This window comes from Plectrocnemia conspersa, unplaced genomic scaffold, assembly GCF_051122295.1.
Source record: "Plectrocnemia conspersa isolate PC_06_02 unplaced genomic scaffold, ASM5112229v1 ptg000003l, whole genome shotgun sequence".
Taxonomy (NCBI): Eukaryota; Metazoa; Arthropoda; class Insecta; order Trichoptera; family Polycentropodidae; genus Plectrocnemia; species Plectrocnemia conspersa.
The window spans coordinates 8,520,852-8,547,087 of record NW_028277167.1 but is presented as its reverse complement, the minus strand read 5'-3'; the positions used below and the strand labels follow the sequence as shown (position 1 = coordinate 8,547,087).

At 27.7% G+C, this 26,236-nt stretch overlaps 1 protein-coding gene across 2 annotated transcripts in view; it reads right to left on the bottom strand.

The window, feature by feature from the left end:
* Window positions 1-25,113, bottom strand: part of LOC148236529 (paired box protein Pax-6-like) — a 103,553-nt gene extending 78,440 nt beyond the window's left edge. Inside the window, exons 1-5 of one of the 2 annotated variants that reach the window (XM_088182401.1) lie at window positions 24,735-25,113; window positions 22,767-22,882; window positions 22,545-22,589; window positions 19,046-19,211; window positions 13,482-13,662 (exon numbers count right to left, since the gene is read on the bottom strand). In XM_088182401.1, the coding sequence (XP_088038527.1) occupies window positions 13,482-13,662; window positions 19,046-19,211; window positions 22,545-22,589; window positions 22,767-22,854 (480 nt within the window). In that variant the 5' untranslated portion in view covers window positions 22,855-22,882; window positions 24,735-25,113. The remainder of the gene's footprint in view (window positions 1-13,481; window positions 13,663-19,045; window positions 19,212-22,544; window positions 22,590-22,766; window positions 22,883-24,734) is intronic. The other variant, XM_088182402.1, reaches the window with a different exon arrangement.
* Window positions 25,114-26,236: the final 1,123 nt, after the last annotated feature.

The following is a 26,236-nucleotide window of genomic DNA, read 5'->3' as shown; positions in this document are numbered from 1 at the left end:
GATATGTCCCCATATTTTAAGTGTTAAACGTGCAAAAGCCTAGTAGGGTATTGATTTTTGGGTCAAACCTGGCCTTAAATCCCATTTATTACAGAAACTGATTCCATACCTAGACTTATGAAATGATGGTAATAAGTACAATAAATACGTAGATTGCAATAAGAACGTTGAAAAATATAATTTTACGAAGATTGCATGTATCTTATCTCATAAGAGCTAGTTTTGCTACTTTGATAAAAAATAAAGTCATGGCAAAAGATTGTTACAACAACCTAGAAAAAATTATAATACCATTTGTGTGATTCAAGGGAGTAATATATAGAGTGCTCTTCTGTCCAATAAAAGTACCCTGGCTATCAGAAAAACAACTTTTTAAGCGCATGTTAAAATTAAGGGACGTTTAACTTTTTTCTGTAAAAATAAAAAGCCTACTTTTGAAAGATTTTATCTAAGTATAATTTAACTGTCATGTATTTTTTATAATATAAATTACACTTTCCTGAAGTCGCCACAATGGATGCAACTAAAATATTACAAGCTTTCCTGACCTAATTACCAATCAAAAACTACGTTTTGTGGAACAACGTATTTATTTTAATGCATATATCTCTCAAAAGAATTACCTAATAAATAATTGTTTAATTTTTTATTAATATTATTTTTACATAATAAAACTATTAAAAAGTTAAAAAAATATTTAGGAATTTCAATAAATAATATAATAAAATATTTATAAAAGCTGTTCTCTTTCAGACTTGACCCAGACACATCCAAATTGATAAACCCAAATAGCACCACTGATTCTGGCATATCGAATCCCATTGTTAATTAAATTAAACGGCAATAAATTATGGCGGATGTATCAAAGCGTCCCGGTCAAGGTAAGTGCATGTTCGCCGAATAAACGGTTTATTGAGCAAAGAGTGTCCCGGGAGGGTTGCAGACCCTTCATGAACACCCTCGGGAGCATCCACAACAATATGTCCGGAATCCGGAATGGGGAGAGACGCCACTTTGTGTCGTCACACGTATAATACCATCAGCTTAGGACACAAAGTGACCCTGAGGGTCAGTCGGCTAACTAACTGGATCGCTTTGATCAAACTTCGACACATTCGAAATTAATGAGTAACTAAAATTAATGCCGTATTGATAAATCTATTGTATCGTATTGTAGATGTATTCAGCTAGGATGAGAATTTTCTACCACATAATAAGAGTAACAAGAAACATATTTATTCTTACTGATTCTTTGTCATATGTGTAGAAAATAATTGATAATGAATTTAAAGAAATTGATTTAAGATTAAGATATTATGGTAATTTAAAGTATCAAAATTGTAATGCATAAAATTGTAAAATAGTCGATAATATATTTTATTTAATTTTTATGATGTATGAAATTTATTTTGAACTGATTTTAAGCTCTACATTATATAAGATTTTTAGAAAGGATCGATCTACTTCGATTGTAAAACTTGTAAAAGACTAGAGCTACGAAGAAATTTTGGGCTTTTATATTTACACCCGAATCGTAAAGAATTTTTTTAATAAAAACAGTTGCTAATTTACATTTTATATATTTTAAGCAAGATAGAGATAAAAATCCTTTTTAGTTATTAAAAAAACAAGATTTAAATTTGCAATCAAATCAATTCATGGTTTTCAGAAATTATACTTTGACATGCAATAACAGTGAAAAACGGGTTTTTAATAAAACACTATAAAACTATAATTTGGGTTATATAATAAACAACATATATTGCGAAGGATATTACCATTCATTTTGAACCCCGTTTGGTATATTAGAAAGTTTATATATAAATTCATTTCGATATTCAGATCTGATTATTAAGTTTATATCATTTTCTGTATATTGAAAAAAAATCGGTATATTAAAAAACCGTTCGAAGGGGTTGTAAATTAATTCAAGTTCAAATGGTGTCTCGATTCTCCAAAGACCAAAACTATTCGGAAGGCTCGTCAAACATTACGGGCTTATCCGCATCAAAGCATACCTTTGATGCTCAACTAATTGCAAACCTGCCATAGGGTATGCAGATTCATATATCACTGGGGGCATCCAAATGATATAACAACGCAGTTATCAATTAATACTATCAAGCTTCGATTAGCAAACCCAGTGATATAATCCTATCTAGCGTAGGTATTATATTATATAGTAAATTTATTACATATGGAAAATTTCTATCAAATCTGGGAGAATTGATAATAATAATAATAAATATTAAATTTTAATTCAGATCGATCACTTTAGATTAGGTTTTCCATTAGCCATTATTCTTTGTGAAAGCAAATGGGAAATCACTGCGGACTACAAATAAAATCACCTACCATAATAAGATAAAGTGTTTATTTAACTTTTAATTATCGTTTGAAATTGTTTATATTATATTTTAGATATCGGTGATTTTTTAGCAGTGTATTAAGAATCAAAAATAACTGTTGAATTATTGTTTATATTTCGTTTTGCTAATATTATATATTGCTATATATTATTTTGCATATATACTGTGTCTTTACAAACTATTAAAATACATTATTGACTCATCATAAAAGCTTAAAAAAAGATTCTCGAGCATATTGGAGCGTTAAAATCTGTGTTTCGAATGCATAGTTTAGTGGGACAATGGCTCGTTTTTGATGGTCCATTGTGGACCCCTTAAGCCGAGTACTTGGCTAATATCCTTCATTGTGAGTCGGCCATCTCTCCCCCATTCCCAGTGAAAGAGTTTTACTTAATATTGAATATATTGCATTTTTTTCTCCAACGGCTGGGGGTGTAAAAAGCTGCACCCCTAGCGCGGGGAGGGCTCCGCCGCCAATTGAGACTGCCCACTGTACCAGAAACAGAGATTACAATTAAATTCCTCGTGCAAAACGCAGTAATAAGGGACGTATGCTTTGGTAACAACAGTATGTTTAAAAATAAAATATATCATAGTATATAAAAAATAAACCAAGTACTACTAAATCGGTGTTATATTAAAAGTGATTTTTAACATAACAATCAGTGGTATAAAAATCGCGAATTTATGTTCATAAAATGTATTTATAAAAGAGATTTTTTAAATATTGCTCATTAATCAATATACTAAGAGTAATGCAATTCAGTAGTTATCAAATAAAAATTGATAAATCTAACAATAATTGTATAATTAATATGTAGAAATAATTTTATTTTCTGATGAAACACTGCACTAAAATTTCTTTAAAACTTTTCTATTTAATTTATTTCTCTCAATTTTATATTTAAAAATATATGTCATTGTCATTTTTTTATCTTAGATTATTAAATGATAATTTAGTCTTAGCTGTGTAACTAACCAAAAATTAAAATCAAAACTGTAAAATAATAGCTAAAAGACTGATATGGATACTTGGATTATTTTTTTAATAAATAAAAATAATATTGAAACAATAATTACATATTATTAAAAAGCATAACAGCAACACTTTTTAATTAAATAGTATGTTAGGTTAGTGTTAAGTTATAATAATTTAAAATACTATATTTCATCATGTTTATAAAATCGTTCCATTGCTTTAAAAAAAAAATTTTTCTTCAGATTCAATAATTTTTTAGCTCTGCGTTGATTTTTTTACCAAGTGTGATAGTATTTATAACACTTGATAAGTTTAAATTGTCTTTAATTTTTTTTAATATGCCTCAGATGCTTTCAATGTTTAATTATTTCAAATATTTACGCCTTGTCTTTTAAATCTTTGATAGTATTAATTGTAATTGGTATTTTTAACCATTCGAATATTTTAATATATTCGTAAAGCAATTAATAAAGTTTTAATAAAAATTCAGGTTGATACAAACATTGTAATAAAAATCAATAAATTAATATTAGTATTTATTTTAATTTTTAAAATAATGGAATATTAAGTGCATTAAACTTTAATTGAGTACGAAGTTTTATTTTAATTATATATTCATGCCGCTAAAAAGACTACAACAAAAATATTAACACAAAAAATTACTTCAGACAAAATAAAAATATTCATTATACACATTCCTATAAATTAATTTTCGGGCGTTAAAATAGTCCACAGCTGCACAACATTAGCTCAGAAGTGTGAGTAATTTCTGTAATTACAGCAATTATAAAGTAATTTTTTTATCGTTATATCGTGCATCTGCTATGACAAATGGTTTGTAGAGGTAAAAAAATAAAACACACAAAGACAATTGTGTATTTAGAGCTGGTCGATTTTTATAGATCAAAAATTCCAAAATATTTTATTACAAATATTTCACGAATAATTGGACAAATATTGAGATAACAAATAGTTCAATAAACCAGCAAATATTGGTATATGATTATTCGAGTCTCTAATTGTAATATAAGCAAAACCTACAGTTTTAATTTCAATGTCCAAAATTAAGTTCTTTTATTTTTTAATATTTTTTGCTAAAATATTTAAAAATAAAAGAAGAATAGTAAATGCATGAGTGATTTATTTAATATAATTGAACAATTATAACTATTTACATGGATTATAAACGAATGTTTTTTTAGGCTCACTGTCTCAATAAAAGATGTTTCAAGTAGCATTCGTTTCGAAATATTAATTCTATATAAATCCACCCTTCATAATAAGTGCCTTGTAATAAAATAAATATAAATACTTTTTTAACACCGTGTACTCTGCGTCATTCCCGTCATAATCGCAACAAACGAGTATGATCCTTCACGCGCCAGTAGGCCACGATTTACAATTTGACTATGCAGTTGCAGGGGAGCTGCTGTTCGCGTGCGAAACTACACGATTTACGTACCAATTTAAACATTATGTCCCCCCTAAATCAGGGCTGACAAAAAAAACAAATAAATGAAACGGTAAGACTCACTAGATGTCGAGATTTGCTCTTTTTTTCTCGTCAATTAGTAGAAGAAACTGTGCACATTGAATAATTATTTTTTTAAAAAAGTAGATATATTTTGCTGTCATGGAAGAGTTCTATTCTTCACCAATTAAAGAAAAATTATGGTAGTGTAAATAGCAAATAAAGCCTTCTTAAAAAACATCTAATAAATAACGACAATAAGATTCGATATACAAACTTGAATTTTGTTGTTAATTGAGAATGGTCAGATATAATGAAATTTTTGAGACGTTTAATTCATTATCTGCTACTTGCAATCATGTGTCTCTTATTTTTATTAAAAATATATGAATTTACATTCTTCATGCTAAGTGCTGAAATACATTTTCTATTGTATGTTATGAAGTATATAAACATAAATATTTAGAATTATTTTTTGCTTTGGTATATATTATACTATTTAATAATATAGCAGTTAAAATGTAATAAAACCAGTATTTAAATGACATATAACTACCACTGTTATATCATATAGTTCATAATTAAAAGGAACAGATTAGTTGTCGAGTGCTGTGTTAAATAACTCATCATCCCTATTGACGATTACGCGTCTCTCGCAGAGGATAAATAATAACAATAAGAAGAATTACTCGCTAAGAAGATTAGGGTGGACAATCAGCGTGCCGGAGATGGGCCTCTGTACCGACACGTGTCAGGAGCGTGCACGACACGGATCGAGCACGTGCTCCCAGATATTGCACCGACATGAGTCTGAAGTTGCAGTTTCATTCGGCTAGAAAGCGAACCGCGGAAGTTATTATTGTATCATATTTTTTTATTAATAAGTTTATAACCCGTGAGATATGACTTTGTTCAGATCTGAATCGATATTTAAAAATATTTTATATCAATTATTTTTAATAAATTTTGATTTGCTAAACGAGCGATGTTTTGCAATACGAGAAGTATTTATGACAATTATTTTTGCAGTGAAGACATACTTTTTGAAAATAATTTGTCACTCAAAGTTTTTTTGGTTATAAATAATACTTCTGCTCATTCTCTAATCCTTAAGGACAACTAACTGATTAGGATTAAGTATCATTTTCGCAACATTTATTATTTTTCAGCTATGCTTTGAAGTGACCGAAAGAACAAATCTTACCCTTAAAAGACTTTTGGAAAAATCAATTCCACGTCGTGAGCTGCCTAAAAATGATCGATAAAGCATAGAGTGTGATAAATAAAAATCCTCAATTCTAATTGGAAAAAACTGTGGTTTAATTACGTTGATGACAAGAGCCTACAACTGTCGTTGAAATTGTTTCCCTAGAGAAGAACATGGAATTAGAAGTAAATGAAGAAGATATTTAAAAGTTGATGGAGGAACATGGCCAAGAACTGACTACCAAAATATCCATTCATCAGGAACAAGAGCATGCGGCTACAGAAGTGATCTCGTCTAAATAGAAAGAGAAAGAGGCTGAGAAACCATTCACTTCAAAATAAATCAGAGATAATGACGTATATGACGTAGCTTGGGTATGTGCCGCCCGGCAATCCTTAAAATTGCCCCCCCCCCCGTACATTTTATTACAGGGTCATAAAATCAGCATTTCTTAAAATAATAAATTGATTATTTTTGAACTCTTGGTATTCGTAGATTTACATAAATTTTAGTTTATTCAGGGTTAAGAACTACACTAGAGTCTAGTGTGGTTCTTAATCGCGAATATGCCGCCCCCAAGCAAGTACCGCCCGGGGCGGCCCGCCCCCTCCGCCCCCCCATAGCTACGCCACTGGATTGGTTCCTTTTTAAAATTTTAGGAAAAGAAAAATATTGTATTAAATAATCAGTGCTAGACTGCAATGATTCCAATATGAATAATTTATAAATTAAATTATTTTATAATACATATAAATAAAAAATAATATACGTGTATCTTGTATTATTAATTTTAATATAAATATTTTTGGATAATGGAACGAATCAAATTAAGTTACCATTCCTATAGGAAAATTTGCATTGAATTTAGCTCTTAAACCGAGGTTTAACTGTACTAATATTTTAAAGCAATTATTTGATCTTTGAAATAATATATTTTTACAGTTATTCTTCCCAACAGGTTATTTTTTAATATGCATTAAATTTCTAATTAAAAATTAAGAAATACCATCAAAATATTATGTAGTACATATAAAACTAAATATAATTAATAAAGCAATACAAAATATATTTTAGCCTCAAATTTAGAATAATATATATTTGGAATTTTCCATTGTAACATAACAGGCGTTAACTTGATAAACACAATCAACTACTACTTAGTAAGTAGTGAGACAACAGGTGGAAATTAGTAGGAAATTAGTAACATATACTTTATTATATACTAACAGTAAAACTTACAATTAACATAAACCATATATGCATGACTAAGCTCTTTTATTTTATTAATTCATCATGATATTCATCCGTAAGATTTGTAAAATCTAAGAAAACATAAAATGTAATGCTCAATCGATAATTCCAATCAGTCAGACGCGATAAAAATTAGATAACACTAAGAATCCATATATTTTAGGTATTAGTTGCCAATTTTAACCACTATTTTATTGTACTATATATTTGTATTAATATAAAAACAGTTGTCGAGTATTTTATATATCACCACTATAACAAGAAATGTCATATTTATTACTAGCAAAAAAGTTCTTAATTGTTTATGTTAAACACGTTCCGTGAAAAATATATAACTGACAATAACAAACAAAAAACTATACATGTCAATAACAGTAGTTGTTTTTATGTATCACTACTATAACGAAAAATAATATATAATACGATATACTCTAAAATCCATATTTATAATTAAGAGTCCTAAAACTTTAAAATAATAAGTTATAAAAATAACTCTATTGAGGAAAAACTAAAATAAAATCTTTCAAAAATAGTTTTAATAATCGACATTTTAAAGAAAAGCTAATGACAAAATTCAACAGAGCAACAAAAAGCATCAACATCTCTTAAATATTTTGCTGGATTGTGAATAGAAAGTTTTCACATACATACATATACTCAATCTTGTAAATAGTACTACAATAATAAATAAATTATTGGGGCAAAATTCATACTAATTCACGAGCAGGAAGATTAAAAACTCAAGATTAATTATTCGTCGAAAAGTTTCCAAAATCTCTGACAGTACTTATATACAATAAAAAAATACTAATATGCCAGGTTTTGGTTTTGATCATTTTCTTATATTTTTTTTTAAATTACATAAAAAGTCTGAAATGTTTAAATAAACTAACTTATTATATTGCAATAAAATTACCTATCTCAATAGATCATAGTCCTAATAGGATTTTACAGATTCAAACGCTCTTCAACAACAAATTTATTCAACCCTTACAAAAAACATAACAGTGTCCATCAGTAACGCTTCGGGACATATGTTTTAATACAAGGGCCCTTTGATTTGTTATTTTTCCCTCAACCCTCAAGAGAGATGTTGGTGATGACAGATAAGATTAATACATCATTATTATACAGTTTTATATACACCGCACAGTTCTTATCTCATCTAAAAGGGACGATGCACTATTTCAAAATATATATATATATATATATATATATAATATTTTTTTTTTGCGAGCTGCGAAAAGTTATATTTTTTATATAATATAAATATATGAGGTACTTGTTCAATAACACATCCCTTCGTAAACGACCCTAAGCGGGGTGTGTAGATCTGATAGGGAAGTATTTAAAATGATAGAGTCATCACGCTAGCAAATGACATTTTTAATATGATCCCATCAGACAGATAAGGAGCACGTGGGGGAGGCTGCGAACCGTCACACCGAGAGAGTGAGAGATAATCTGTAACGTCACAAATTTTAATACCATATAATTTCCTTATCTATGATTTTCGTGCAAATATATTTTGTGTGTGTTATACGTATATGTATGTCGATAATGCGAATAATATATTCATGAATAAATACACTGGGCGTGAAAAAGACATTTTGCTAAGCTTCCTTTGTTGTACATGACCCGCCGTTCGTAAGACATACTACACACAGGGTATGTATGAAAATGGAAGGACTCGAACTGAGTCAATACCGAACAATAGCCATTGAAAGCTTTTTGGTACTATTATAAATTATAATGCTTTCCTTTTGAATATAAAATAGGATTTTACTTAAATGCTTTTATACTATATATTGTATTATGTATTATAAATATACACAGAGACATATAAGTCACCCTAAGCTAACTGCTTACCTACTCTTAACTTCAACAGTATTTATTTAAACCAGATTGCTAAAGAAAATAAAACAGAATATAATGTTGCATTATCAACAGTAAAGCATACATTTTTAATTTTTGTTTATATTAAAGATAATCATATAAGCTAATCCTAATTAGTAATATTTTTTATACCTAGCTAATATAGCTCAAGTTTAGAGAATTTTTCATAGATAATATGTATAATATTTAAAATAATCATACAATATACATCAGTGAGATTAAGAAAATCTGGGAAAACCTAATACGTGATGATTGATCGAAATTTTAATTTTATAATAATAACTAACTTTTGTCTCCTAGACACGAAATTAATTTCGTGTTTTTCAATTAATTAAAAAACACTAAAATAAATATAGGATTCGAACCAGATCCTTCAGTGCGACTTAATGCACCTCCTCCATCGTGCTGTTCATTATTAAGCAATTTAAATCAAAATTGAGCATCTCAACTCTTATGAAATAAGAAAAACAAGAAAGTATGTTTCAAGAAAGGTTGAATAAAGCAAATATAAAAAAATAATAAATTATGATTTTTTATTTCTCGATATATTTAAAAATTTCTCGAGATTATCTACAAAATAATACAGAGAACAAAATCTTTGCAGATATATACAGCGATTGTTTAAGATTAACGCTTAAATCTATCGCATGGAAAAATCCGTTTATCTCCCTACAAAAAAAGTCACTTTCACGTTCACCTGAATGCAATTTGAAAGAGTGTGACAGAGACACACATATATGTAGACATTTTGCCGTCAGTAAAAATTATTCATAGAGGGGGATTCTCCAATCTTCAATATACACTAATATAAAAATATCTTTAAAAGTACAAATTATTTCATTATACCTTTACTATGCGATAAATACAACATTTTAATATTTCTGCGCTCGTTTGTACGCATTATGTGTATATTTTGTTCCATCAAATTGTGGATTATAAATCTGACGTTTCGGGTAGATACATATACGCGTATTATGTACGAATACCCTTTAAATATCTGCACACCCCTCTACGCTTCGTAGATCTACCTGAGCTACGTAGACTCGCAGCCGTAACCATGGAAATTTGCATGGGACTTCGCTGAGAAATATATATTTATATAATCGACAAGGCGCTTTAACAGGGGTTAGAATTTATTATTTATTTTTAAAATGTGCGTTAATAATAAATACATTTTAATTTAATTTATGAGGTAAATCAACCTTTTGAAACAACAATGTAATTTTAACACTAAAATTGTGTGTTAAAATAATGTTCAAAATTAGATCAATTTTTTTTATCTTAATATATTATATTGCAACATAACATACATCAGCCCAATGCGTTAGAACGGGAAAAATACTATTATTTCTGCTTACAATATATTCATGTCCAAGCTCGATTTTATTTTTAATATTTAAAACGAAATTCAACTGTGAGATTAGGAAAATCTAAGAAACTCTTATCTGTGATGATATAATAATTACTAATTCTAATCTCACAGTATAATATAAATTTAAAAACATTAAGGTCTAAATGGAATTTAAATTAAAGTCTTTCAGATATAAGTCATTGACTTCGTATTGTTATATGAAACGCAAAATATTTAGACACGTCATGAGACTATTTAAAAATTATTCATAATAACAAAACATATTAATAAATGTCAGAAACGATTGCTCGCTCTAAGTTTGAAACATTTCTCTATTGCATTATACTTGCAAATTAGTGGAGCAATGTTTATAATTTTAATACTACTCAGCATAGAGAAATAATATTCAGAAATAAACCAGAATGATAGCGCAACTGTAAAAGTCATGCTTTTTTTTAAGAATTATTAAATTGTCAAAATAAAAAACACTATAGGTTCAATTATCACATGAACCTATAGCGTTTTTTAATTTAGATTGCATCTGGAAGATCATAATTAGTGATTTTACAAAAAAAAACCCGAGGCCCATTCTCCTTGAGGGCCCAACACTAAAAAATTCATAGAAAGAATATATTTATAAAAAAAGTAAAAACCGACCGCAAATAATAAATCTGGACTACAGTATCTACTGATGTATTTCAGGTTTAAATTCCTATAGCTATTTTTATACATAATATAAAATAAATGAAAGGAGCAGAACATTGCCTTCAAAAGCACACACTTTCTAGGTAGTACTTTCACAATAAATATTATTATTCAAAGGGACAGATTGTATTTTTTTGACGCGGGTCCATTTGTATTAAAATTTGTTTGCAATTTATTGTTGACTTAATTTCTTTTTAAATGCTTAAAAAATATTAGACATAAGAGGAAATATTCAATGAATGTAAATTAGTAGCAGAAAATTTAGGTATTTAATCTGAAAATTCAGATCAAATACCTAAGGAAGAAGCAAAGAAATGTTAAAAAATTAACATCAACAAAAATAATATAAATTGAATGTTTTTATAGATTGTATGATCGATAATTTGACAACTGGATCTATTGCAGCAAAATAAGTAAAGAATACATTCAGTTTCATGCGGATCTTCCAAGAAGTAAATATATAAAAAAAAACAGTTTCGAGTCTATGGCAAAACTATTTTTTAAAATATGTCATTTCAGTAAAATCATATCGGAATATATTTTCACCAGTAGATACATATTTTTGCCAGTGAAAATATAAATTATCTGGCAGGTGCTAATAAAATAATTATATGATTTCAACTTTTTTATATGTAGTATGTGAATTTTTTGGTAAAGTTATATTTATCCTAATACAGTCCAAATACAGTTTCACCAATAGATATATATTTCTACTAGTGAAAATATAATTCAACTGTTAGGCGCTAATATGCTGCTCTAAAATGTCTATGAAACTCAATTTGACAGTTGCGAAACGACCATTTGCTGTTCAAACCAAAACTTAACCTAATTAAAGTTCTAAAAATAATTATATTTTTAAAACTTTCATTAGGTTAAGTTTAAAATATAATATGACAAAAAAGAAGTACAGATAAAATACAAACTAAGCCAACTTATCTCTCAAGGGAAAATATGCGGAAGAATAAGTACAGACAGACATTGCATCTCACATATGTTCCACATTAAAAATATGATAGCTGTATTTACCGATATTACTATGAACTTCCAACATTAGAGAGCTGACCAAAGTATTTTCAAACCGAATTTTGGTCAATAGGAGAACGCAAAAACAATTATCACTTCTCAGAAGGCAAAAATTCACGTCAAAAGCAATAAAATCGTGTCGGCGCCGTCGCAGTGGGAACGCTCGGCAACGAGCGTTCTCACTGCGACGGCGACGGCACGATTTTATTGCTTTTGGCGTGGATTTTTGCCTTCTGAGAAGTGATAATTGTTTTTTGCGCCCTCCTATTGGTCAAAATTTGGTTTAGATGTGTTTTATTCGATTATAATAAAGCGTTAAATAATCGAGCGTTTTCACCGCATTGTTACGATTTTTCCTTTTGACCTGGACTGGAAATTCAGCATATGGCAACACTGAGCAGCAAAGAAAAGATGGATAATACTCAGATAAATATTATGAGTAGATATTTTTAATGCCTAATTAAATTATTTTGCATAAAATATGTCGGAACAGTAGCTAATTTTTATATTTATTAGTACTCGTACCTATTATTATTTACTTAAGAAATTATATTACGATGTTAAAAAATATATAAAATTCCATTTTTGCCATGAGGCTCGGAATCATTGTTTTCCCTGGACCCGGGTATTATTTGACAGTAGACCTAACCATATTAGTTATTAAATAACCATAAACATGTTATATTTAAGTAAACTAGCATGAACGGATTGTAAAGAATGTTACATACATAACCATTTAGTCTTTTATATATATTATTTATTATATTAGGTACTTATTTATATTGTATAATAATCCAGAAATTCAGTTTAAAATTGACAACACTGAAACAACATAATTGATTTGCTCTGCCTTACAACAACGTCTATAATAAAGTGATAGACTTAATAAAATAATAAAAAATATCCAAAATGGATATTTTTTTATTATTTTAAAATAATTTTAAAACGGTTGACAACCCCTTGCACCGGAACAGACATACCCATACATATCCGCGCTTTGCGTAAGCGGCCGCCGACAATTTGGCTTCCAGATAAACGTTAATATTTCCCGTAAATCTTACCGTTAATACCACAGCGATCCCCAACCATGACCGCAGCTCGCATTATGGTTTCCGATTTTCAATTACGCACATTTTATTGCCGTCGATGTATGTATGCGTATGTATGAAAATGCGTACTTCATACATGGGATTAATGCTCTACAAAGAATATAATATAATGGCACTTACACTAGGAATGTTGTCATTGGTGCAGACACCCTCTTGCAGAAGACGATCCCTTATCTCCCACGCAAAGATGCTGGGGCACTCCCTCTTGTATTGGCTGATTTTGCTGACGACCTCAGCAGTAGCCACCCTCGGTTTCGAACCTCCGATCGCTCTTGGTCTTATCGAACCGGTTTCGTAGTACCTAGAGTGAAAGAATATATTATTATATTGAATCTTCTTCATCATGTAATAGTAATCTTTCTGTGTGTTTGAATATTTTAAATCGCGAATGAGACATTTTAACGTTGTGATTTTTATCTGCTATGTAATAAAAAATATTAAATTTCAAGTAAAAAGATAAACAACACTATAAAAATAAAATTAAGAAACTCTTTTAATAAAAAAAATTGTTAATGGCGTTCACATTACGAAATCATACTATTACAACAATAAATTATATGTGTATTTCTATCAATGAAATGTATTAAAATAGTCATAAAGCAAACAATACATTTGTTCACATTAACTATACGAATGATTATTTATAATAGTTTATCCATCGGTGTATTGAAAGACGTCTTTCGTATGTAGCGATCCATTTATTTGTAGCACACGTCGAAGGTTTTCTATTTCGTTCGAACAGATTAGAGTGTGTAATTCAACCGGACAATGTCGTATTAAAATATTTGTGTAACAATATACGTTTGTAGCGGCGCTCGTCTCGTGTCTAGCCGAGAATTTAACGCTAGATATCTTCCAGAGACCGCAACTATTCCGAGCCGGTTTTATGTTACACCGCTCAGGTGTGATGCTGGACCGAAAATATATGGGCCTATTGACGGCGATCTTTATGAAATTTAGAAAACGTTTCAAAACTAGAAAAAAAATTACACCTAACCATCCAATGTGAAATTAACAAGTATTATTAAATATATAAGTTATTAAAAAAATAAAGATAAAAAGTGTAGTTAACAATGATGACATATTGCGAATGCGTTGTAGTTTGATATTTTCCGGCACAGGGTGTTCCGAAGAAACCACATCAGTCGCTCGCGCCATTGACAGCATGTCATTTCTAACGTTACATGCAAAAACTTCTTACGTGCAATGTGTCAGCTATAATACCACAGGCATTCTTCACAGGTGTTGCCAAACTTTTATGTCATTGTAAAATTAAAGAAAATAGTCTTATAAAAAAAATAAGTTAATTAAAAAGTAGTATAATATATCACTTTAAAAACTTTATTCAAGTTTGAGAATATACATAATTATATTCTCAATCTTCTCTTCCTTTTCACTAAGGGGTGAAATGTTTCTTAGCGTATCGTTCACCCCACTTAATAATCAAAAGTTTTAATGGTTGGCGTAATGGTGTTATTATATTTTTTTGAATTAAAAAATGGAGTGAGTTGTAATTTATAGTATAAAATAAAATTTTACATCGTTAATTTAAATTAATTCTTGAAATAATTGTTATCCTAATATTATACACTTATATGTATTGTATTAATTTAAAAATATCAATGAATAAATACTATACTTATATATATTTATTTAAATATATGGTTAAAAAGCTCGTTAAGCAGCTTAATAAAAATATATCATTCATAGTCATATTTTAGCGTTGTATAATTAGTTTTAGTCATGATTTTAAACTACGTATTTAATACATAATTCTATAATAAAATAACGCTATTTAAACTAGGTTTGTATTAGATATTTATATCATTTATAAAATACAATAATATTGAAAGAAATTTATAAATTAAATTATTTTTCTGTGAAGACAAAATTAGTTTATAAATAAAAAGTTATTCGAACCCAATTTTTTTACAATAATCCTTTTTTCAAATATATTCTTTTAACATCAACGTATTTTTTGAAAGGAGTTTTTTTTTCTAAAATAATATATCTAATTACTTTAAATTAAATATTGCGATACAAGAGCAAATATATGTTATGCTGGCCTTTAACGTGCTAATAAATATTAATTAGTTTGGGTTATATGTGTATGTATAAAATTAATAAATAACAAATCATTCACGAAAAATTACACAGTATTTTTCCAACAGGTAATTTCATTTATATGTAAATTGCTGATTTGAATTAATAAAAAAATATATTAAGCTGTTTGTACATTATATTTGAAGAAATATTTTGCCAACACATTGTAATATAAAAACAATTTTACATTTAAAAAAGTGGTAAAAATCTCGGTAAATGCATGATTTTTAAAAATACAACAATATTCCGAGCTTTAGACTAAATTTAGGATTAGATAAAAAGTTATTTATTTAAAATATATTTACCGTGGTAATATTTATTATATCTGTTTTTTTGGTTATATTTATTGTTCGAAAGAAATTTGTTTTTTAACTACTTTTTGCTTAACTGCATTTTTTTAAGTTTAAATATAATCAATAGAAAAACAATTTTCCCAAGATTATTTAATAAAGATCGAAACATATTTTTTAAGCTAGTCTTTAAAATGCTAACAAAAAATAAATAGGATGTGTTATAATATAAATTAAATAGTATATCGTTTTTTAATTAAATATACAGTTTTATAATTTTCCTTTTTTTGTTTTGGTTTTTATATGTATATGTAAATAACTCACTGATTATAATCTGTCATAAGTTTTTTTTATTATCTGTATTAAATTTCAAGATATTTTTGAAAAAAATACTGAAAAAAAATTGAATTATTTAATTTTTATAAAACTATCGACAATTTTAAATTTAAAATGTTGTTACAAAATTTCGTTAAGCGTCAAAATTCATAAAATACAACAATATTTTGAGTGTAATTTTTTTATATCAATAGTTTTTAATTAAACAATATTAACCGTGGTGATATTTTCATGTACACGATACTAGTATATAAATAAAAACTAAGTAACGCAATTTTTGAAATACAAATTGAATTCTAAACTATTACTACTTTAGATTTATACTTATTGCTACGAAAAAATCGCTTTTAACTGCTTTATTATTACGCATTTATATTTTCACTAAATCAAAAATTATTTAATTATTAAAGTTTAAAACCTAATAATTTTAATGTTGCTCTTACAAATTTAACAAAATATTAAAAAATGTGTACTTAGCAATTGAATACTTGAGATACGGATTTTTTCTAATAGTTATTTTATAATAAATTATATAATTAAGTATAGTACATATGTATTTAATTTTTTCAATTTATCAACTCAATTTACTCACTGATCTGTCATAGACTTATTTTTTATACGACTTTTATATATTTTTTAAATATCCTTGTATAGCATTTGTTTAATAAAAAAATTAATTTTTTTGCTAAAAACTATATTAGCTTAATAATTACAATAATTTCTTTAAATAAAATAAACAGTATTAAAATCAAATGATATATCAACTTTTGTTTAAATCAAACTATTTTAACTTTGTAAGAAAATTATTTTTATACAGTAGTATGATTTATCAGGTTTTTAACCCAAAGGCAACGTAATCGGATTTCCATCATAAAAAACACGCTATTGGAATAATCTTATGAAAAAAAAATAGTTTGGATTAATCACGAATAAATGTTTTCGATTCCCATATAGTAACTTAAAAATAATCGTAGTTATTTTTCAAGTTGTAACTATAGTAAATTTATTTTTAAAAGTAATTAGCCAATATCATTATTCAACTAAAGATATTTTTGTGCTCTTGAGAGCCAAATAACAAGCAAACAACCAATAACATGGCATAAATTTAAATTTATGCCATGTTATTGGTTGTTCGCCAAGAGGGATATAGTGGTGCGTGTAATGACACAGGGTAATATCAATTTTTTGTGTCCTACCACCGTTATCTGACAATATATTAATGCGTCACGATCGCCAAAAGCATAAAAAATAACAATTTAAAAATATAATAATATACTTAATTGAAAACATGAAAAAATAAAAAAGGGACAGACACAAATTATCTCAACAGAAGTACATTGTCCCATACTAACTGAATCAATTCTCCGTATATGCACGAGAAAATATCAAAATCTTGATGCACAAGTAGGTATTAAGCAGTCTGACGAGCATTGTCAGAAAAGAGTTGGCAAGTGCTCCAATTCTAGCATTTACAAGGAAGAACAGCGGACGTAACTGGATAACAGAAACGAATAATACCCGTATTCCTTTTTTTTTAAAGGAATTTACGCTGTAGTATTTTTTCGGGCCGCAATTTATTTTACTATAAATTCATATACTGGACCAAGCTTCTAGTACGCTGTGGACTAGGGCATCATAAAGAGTGCGCAATACTAAAGTATTCTCAAAATAGCACGCGTTTTTCAAGATAAAAACAAGCATCTTTATCGATTTTCTGAAAATTCAGATCAATTACCTAAGGAAGAAGCAAAGAAATAACGAAAAATCAATAACGGCATCAGCTGGATTATGTAAATTTTATGTTTTTATATATTGTACTAGTAATAATTTGATAATTTCATGATAAAATAATACATTCAGTTTCATGTGGTTATTCATTTAAAAACAGTCTCAAATCTATCCCAAAATTTTTTTAAACATTTTATTTCAATAAAATCATATCAGAATACATTTACATCAGTAGATATAAATTTTACCAGTGAAAATATAATTTATATGGCAGGTGCTAGTGAAATTATATAATTTCAACTTTACTATATGTAGTAATATATATTATATATTTACATCCGATGTATAAATGTTACAGTGAATGTGTATTTTTTGGTAAAGTTATATTTTCACATGTAGATATATATTTCTACTAGCAAAAATATAATTTAACTAATATGCGCTAATATGCTGCTTTAAAATGTCTATGAAGCTCAATTTGACAGTTGCGAAACGTTCATTTGTTGTACAAACCCAAACCTAATTTAATGAAAGTTCTAATACTAATTATAGTTTTAGAACTTTCATCTCTCAGGAAAAAATAAGCGGAAGAGAAGTACAGACAGACATCGGATCTCACATATTGCTCCATAATTTGTCTGCATAAAATATGATTTTAGAAAATATGTCGCAACGGTGGTTAATTTTTATATTAATTTGTAGCATATAAAAGGTTAACTCGTACCTATTATTATTTATGCAAGAAATTATATTACAATGTTAAAATATATATATAATTAATATTAATAATATAAAGAAAATTACTACTTGCGATGCTGTAATACACATTTGTGTATTATCACCGAAAATCAACCCCCAAGAGCTTTTGGTGATTTTATAAAATAAAAATTCTACAATACAATAAAAAACAGATAATTGAAAAACTGCCGAATATATATAGTATTCGAATATTCAATATTCAATATTTGCTGATAATAAACGTCAACATTAAAAGTAATTTAAAGGGTATGTTTATACTAGCAAAGATTCAATCTAAACTTTGTAATAATGAATTTTTCAAACTAAAATTAATTCTATTGTTATTTTTGTTTGTATAATAAAATATACATTCATTACACAATATTATTTTGTGTTTCTTTAAAACTTTATGAATATTCAGAAACTAAACACAACTCTGGTATCGAAAGACTTTTAAAAAATAATTAAAAATATTGAACAATGGCTTACCTGCCAAGGATCTTGGACACGCATCCGTTGGAGACTTGTAGGATTCTGGATATGTCGCACGGTCTTGCTCCAGAGTGTGCCAACTCCACAATCTTCTGCCTGGTGGAATCCGGAAGAGGTCTCCCCCCTACAAACACCCCGCCCAGTTGGTTAACCCCGCTGTGACCTGCCGGACACACAACGCACCCGCGTCACTTGCTGCTCGACCACCTACGCACTTATTCCACTGACCCTGACCCGTGAGCGAAATGCGCACCGAAAGTGTCACTGAGACCTGTCTATTGACAGTGCATGTCGAGAAAACGATCTTAACAAGTTATATAATATAAAACAAATTTATATGCCATCTTAATAGTGGCGTACCAACAAATGAACTATATTCTATACGTAAATATTTAAAAAATATAATTTTGTAAAACAAAAGCTGCGAATTAAATTAATCAAACGTCTATTATAACAAGTATAACAAATCATAAAAAATAGATTTAAAATATATTTCGTAAATATTTGTATTGCACAAAATAATAGAATAAACTAAAAATTGGACTAAATAACAATAAAGAATCATACAATTAAAGATGCATCTTCTAATAAGAATATATTATTTTTAATTTTTATTACATATCTGACTCATAACCTGACAGGTTTCCTTGATGCGTCATATTGTTCAATATACAAACAATATTAGACATTAAAAATACACATAAAATAGATGAGCACTATAACACATATTTTTTGCAGCTCCTCTTGAATTTGCCAAGCTCGTTCAGAAGCTGGAAGGATCGTGCAAGAGGAGCGTTTTCAAGCGTTGACGTCCTGGCCGCTACGAGCAAGAATAAGGAACGCGATCGCAACTTTCTAGAGTACTGAGCGTTAGCAGAAGATTGACACCACCCCTTAGTATCTTTAAAAAATGTTACATCGAGTAGACACTACGCTAATAATGCAATGAAATGTATCCTAACGCTTCTAGTACAAATACGCAAACGACCTGTAGAGATATTTCAGACTTTTTCTTTTAATTCTCTCCACTCTTTGCTTCATTCGGATTTTAGACAATGAAGCCATATTCGAGTACGCTACAAACTATTCAATTCAAAGCATGAAGATACAACAATATTGAAGAAAATTAAAGAACAAAATGTTGATAAGAAAAGTTATTAAACAAGCGTGATAGACAAGTGGACTATTACTTGAAAAACGTGGGCTCAAATCCAATATGAAATTTAGTGTTTTTTTAATTTATATCCTGTCTGGAATAACGGAATTAGTAATATATATGATACTAACCGATTATCATAGATTTTCCTCTTCTCACGGATTAATGTCGTAATAAATAATAAAAATAAATTTGAGTTGGTCTAAAATGAATTGTAAGCTGTAAAAATTGTTAATATTTAATAAAATGCATGTCACTGATTTTTTTAGTTGTTGATTGTGTCAACTTGGTTGCAACGCATTGAGCCAATGATTTTAATGTAACAACAGAATATTTGCAATAAATAAATAATACGATTACTGATAAGATTAGGCTATCAGAAATTCCAAAAAAAGGGCAGATCTATATGATATTGGAATTAAGAAAATTGTTTTAGCATTAGCTAATAAATTAATGTATGCTAAAAAGTATTTAAATGATTGTTCCTAATGTATTTTAAATATAAAATAAATATTTTTTTGGACTTTTCAGAATGTTTTTTTAGCGCCCACTAAATTTATTGATGTATGATAAAACATATTTAAATTGTTTCTAGTGTATTTTAATTAAAAAATAAGTATTTTCTGTATTTATTATTAGTATTTTTATTAGTAATTTAGTAATAATTGTGAAAAAACTAAAAAAAAACACGTATTTATTTAAAAAATGAGTAGAAAACAGTTAACAGTGATGAGCTTATTAAACAAATGTAAAAAAAAATAATAAGCACGGATAAACTTTGTGGCAAATATGAAAAAATATTTTTTTAATAAAACGTATATGCGCGCGTTGGGTGCTAAAAATAAAGCAAGATCGTAAATTATTTGATGTTTGAAACAATAAAATTAATTTTAGACTCCCATAAAATATTTACTTTGTTAAAAAAATTAAAGGCGTGAAAAAAGTATTTTTAATCAATATAAAATATTTTCTGGTTTTCATATTTCGACTTTTAGAATATTGCTTATATACATATGAATTTCCTAATGTGTTAGTATTTATATGGCTGTGTTTTACAAAGTATAAGTAAAATGTTTTTAGAGGCTAATTTTAAATTAATTGTACTTACTAACGCTAATTAGAAAAATGATTATTTATACCTATACTAAAAATATTAACGTTGCGCTAAAATATCTGCATATCTAAATATGTTTGTGGTGATTTAAATTTATTTTTATTAAATCTGCATTCTAATCATACCAAATTCTAAATTTATTGAATTAACTATATTAATTTCAAGAACTAAATCATTTAATTTATTACTATTAGTTAATTACCTTAAAAATAGTATTAAAATTAACATTGAAATATTTATAGAATTCTATTCTAAAGATTTTATTTATATAAAAATAATTTAAGTATTCTTTAACGATATTTAGGGTATATATTAATCCATAGTTTTATAATTTATTTATTTAGCTATTGGTACGCCCCTGATGTTAAACATAAAAATCTTGCTAGTTTTTTTAATATATAATTATGCACTTTTTATATTGAATTATGTTAATTGTATCGGTGGAATAAGCGTGTAAGCGCGAGCGTCACTTGAGGCACCAGCGGTTCTAAAATATTTTTTATTTGCTTCTTGCCTATTTATTAATATGGAATGTACAAAATTGTAATTTCTAATCTATCATATCATATCATATATCATTGTATCATATTTTAATTATAACTATTTCACATCGTTAGCTTAGCGAGAAGCTTCGCGCGAGTTTGTCGAGTACGGTGTATATTTTTTTATATATATAATAGATATATTATATTTCTCGTCTAAAAATAAAACGAAATAAATTTCCCGAGGCTCAGACAGGAAAAGTTATATCGGCTAGAGAGCGGAAAAATGTACATAGAGCCTTTAAGTACCCATTGCCGTTTGAGCTTCGTTTTATAGCTATAACTGTTCTTCTCTCCGCCGCGGTATAAACTTTTTAATTTCGCCTGGAAAATGGCCATAAAGGAGAAGTTTTCCCAGGGAAAATGCCTTTATCTCTAAGACAGTTTGAAATTATTATTTCTTTGAAACTAAAAGACCCTTTTACGGTGCCTTTTATCTTTAGCAAAATCAAATATTATTTTACATTAAATATTTTCTTCCACCGTTCATTTCGTCGGTAGCTCCCACCATACCCGTTCGACCCCCGCCCCAATATTTTTTAACCCTGCCACCCCCAACGGTTCTTCGGGGTAAAAAGAGAAAAAATCGCTTTGTGCTTCGCAAAACTTTTCATATACACACATACAATTAATGTGTGTATATAATAAAAGTTTCAATCTACTATTACTAATAATATAAATTACCTGTGTTTTTAAAAGAAGTACCTTCTAAATATTGAGAGTTGGAGACTGTAATATAAAAAAAATATTTCAATAAAAAAATGCTATATAATTTTATATTATTTATATTTTGTGTTTTAGAAGGTATAAGATAAAACCATAGGTAAAATTTTATGAATTTCTATTGAAATATTTAATACAGATAATTGATATGTATTTATTATAACACATAATTATTAAATAGACCTTTATGGGCTAAGTCGTCCATTCGGTCAAGAATACCCGTGTCGGGAGGCCAAGGGTTGATGGCGCCGAGCTGCTGCGCCGGCAACATTCCGAAATGTCCGGAATACGCAATTTGCCTGCAACAAATAAATGATCATATAATTTATGATGAGTTAGATAAACCAATATAATTTTTTAATATTATTTATTTCATATAAAAATATTTTTAAATAATAAAATAAAATTATATTTGTGAAGAGCTTATTAAATTATTACTAGATCCGATTTTTCTCTAGTATTTTTTATTGTGTGCTTCAAAGCTTTTATCGCAGACTTTTCACAGAATTTAAATTTGTATTTTACAACTATATTGTGTTTAATTTTCATACAATTATACTATTTTTTGTAAGTAGAACCACAACGATTGACAACAATTAGAAAAAATATGTAATTTCAAGTTAAATTATATACTAAAACCTATAAGACAATAAAGCTAAGAAATAAAATTTTAATAAAAAGCAATTATCAAATAGTCTTGAGGTTAAAAATTGTATTGAAATTAATCGTAAAAATGTATTAAAGATATATAAATTACTCTGTAACGTGACTAATATATTTTTATATTATCTATTTAATCTCGGCAAATATACATAGCTTTAAGTATATCATATATTTTTATAAATATATGACTTAATTTAATTTAATTAAAATGTATATTGATACGTAATATTTAATAATTTAATTACATTTTAGATACTATAATTATAATAAAAATAATTATTTTACTTTCAATTGCGATTTGTACACTCATGTTGAGATTATTAAAAATATGTTTAATAATTATAGTACATTTTAATAATCGCTATTAATAATCAAAGAATATTGAATTGTATGTTATTATTTAAGCTTCTTTATAAATTATTTAAATTAGTCATTGAGTAAAATTTTAACCTCATTTTCTCATTGAAAACTCAGTGCATCGCTTTTTAATCCAACCAACACACATTTTCGCTTGAACGAGCCAGCTTTTCACCGATTCAAGGGCTTATGCAGTGAGAGAGAAAAGGGCTACGAGTTTTTCCACCGTAGCGCGTCACGAGTGTAGTTAATAATAAATTATTAGCGGACTTTTCACAGCTTCTAAAACAAAAAAGAGCTCCTTTTTGTATGCGACGGCCCCTCCCGTCGCGTTAATTATTTTCTAAAGGTGTCTCCTCTCTCCACTTTCTACCTTTTTTGTGATTGCATTTTGTTGTCATCCGTTCGAGTGCCTCCCTTTCAATTCACCCCTTTTTCCGCAGAATAAGACTAATTAAGAAAAGTCTGCTCGCTCTATGGAATTCTCTCTAGCGTTTTATTTTTACGCTTTTATAATCTAATATACACCCATTTATAAAATAAATATACTGTACAGATACTTTTCGTTTATATTTTATAGCTATTTATTATAGTATGCGTGTATTACTGTTGTATTTATATCAAACAAGCTTTCAAAGTTATGGCGCTTTTCCAAGAAAAGCTTCCGACGGGTAATGTTCATAGAAGGCCAAATATCATATTCAAATTTATTGTTTATGCATTAAATTACTATTTGATATATTTATGATAAACAATACAATATGAATTCTATCTGTACAAAAATCATCAAAAGTCAAAATAAAACATATTTTTATATGACATATATAAACATATCTGTTGTAATAAATAATAAAATAGTATTACCAAAATTAATTAAACTAATATAAATATAATAGTATTTTTTTTGGCATTGTACATGAGTAATATACATTTAAAATATTTTATTTATCTTATATGCGTTTTTATACTATGTGATATTTACTTTTATAAATAATTTTATTGTTTATTAGTAAAACATTATTGTTAGTATTTTTCAAGTGATTTGTAAACATTCTGTTAGTTACATACATATATTTCTACAAATATTATTATTGTATATTTAAACTTATTAAAATGCATGTTTTAACATACCTGCTTTATTTGATATGTGTCGCAAATTCACTCCAAATACTCGAACATATCGTAACAATTTCACACAATAATATTTAAAATCATACAAAATTTTATAAAACTGATGTATAAACGTCGAACGATATTGCAGTTTTACAATATTTACAATCACGTGTAATTAATAATAGTTACAACAACGCGTTAATATTCATTATAAAAAATTACAATTTTTTTTTATCATGTTAATATTTTTATTATTATTGAGTTGGTTTTATTTGTTGTTTGATATTTTCCAAAGCTTTTTCGTGCCCGTGACCGACATCGATACCGAAAGCACGTTGTTTTGAGCGTGGCAAAAAGCTCGGACACGACCGGCGCGTTTGGCGAAAGCTTTGGCACTGGAAGGTTATGGCTCTCAACCTGTGATAACGAAAAATAAACCCTCGAAACCAGAGCATGCACCCTATGGCGACAGTCCGTTGTGTGCCGTGCGAAGGGCGGTATATGGGGTGAATTTGTGTGCTACGACTGTACAGGTTACGACCTTACAAAGGCTCCGTAGAACAATCTATAGTGTTTTAAAACACCTAAACGTAGGGTGACCATCATGGAAATAGATGTATAAATCTCATTCATAACTTTGTACATATGTATGTATTAAGAATAATCTAAGAATTTTAATTAAGTATGATTTATAATTAGTAATGTAAATATTACAAATTTAATAATATTTAAAACTAATATAGAAATGATTAAGTGAAATACTTAACACACACAACTATATTACAACAGTGCTTCTTTTTTTAAATATATCAATATCTTTACATAACAGATCAATATTCTGTAAATAGTTTTTTTAAGGTTTGCTCCATAGTCTCCATTTAAAATACTTCACTGTTGCAAAAAGTATAATTACCATTGCTGTTTTTATGATTGCCAAATATTATTGTATTCACTCAATTAGGTTTTTCTTTCTTTAAAGTACTACAAATCCTTCTCAAGTTATATAATAAAATTAAAATTTTAATTATTTATCAAATGATATATTTTAAACTTATATAAGCTAAAAAATATCTTAATGTACTATTACATTTGAACTACAAATTAAGTTTTTGTTAAAAAGTTTCTTTTTATTTTAGATAATTTTCTTTAATAAAAACATTGTAATATATAAAATAAAATATTAATTTTACATTATCAAATGGTCAGTGTAGTAATAAAGGGTCAGTTCTTAAACAGTGTGTAATTATAATAAATGCTCAGTATTTTTGTATAATAAATGTTCTGTTTTTGTATTAAATGGTAGTTATTATGCTTTGCTCGACATTGCTTCATAAAAATCGACAATAAAATTCAGTGACTAATATCTAAGAGATAAGTTAAAATCCCCAAAAGGTCCTAGTGTTTTTAATATTCTATCGTATCTAAGAGAGTCAAGGTCAAAAATTCTCTAATTATGAGCTATTAATATAAAAATAAATATATTAACCTTAAATAAAAAATATCATTGATTAAAAAGTTAT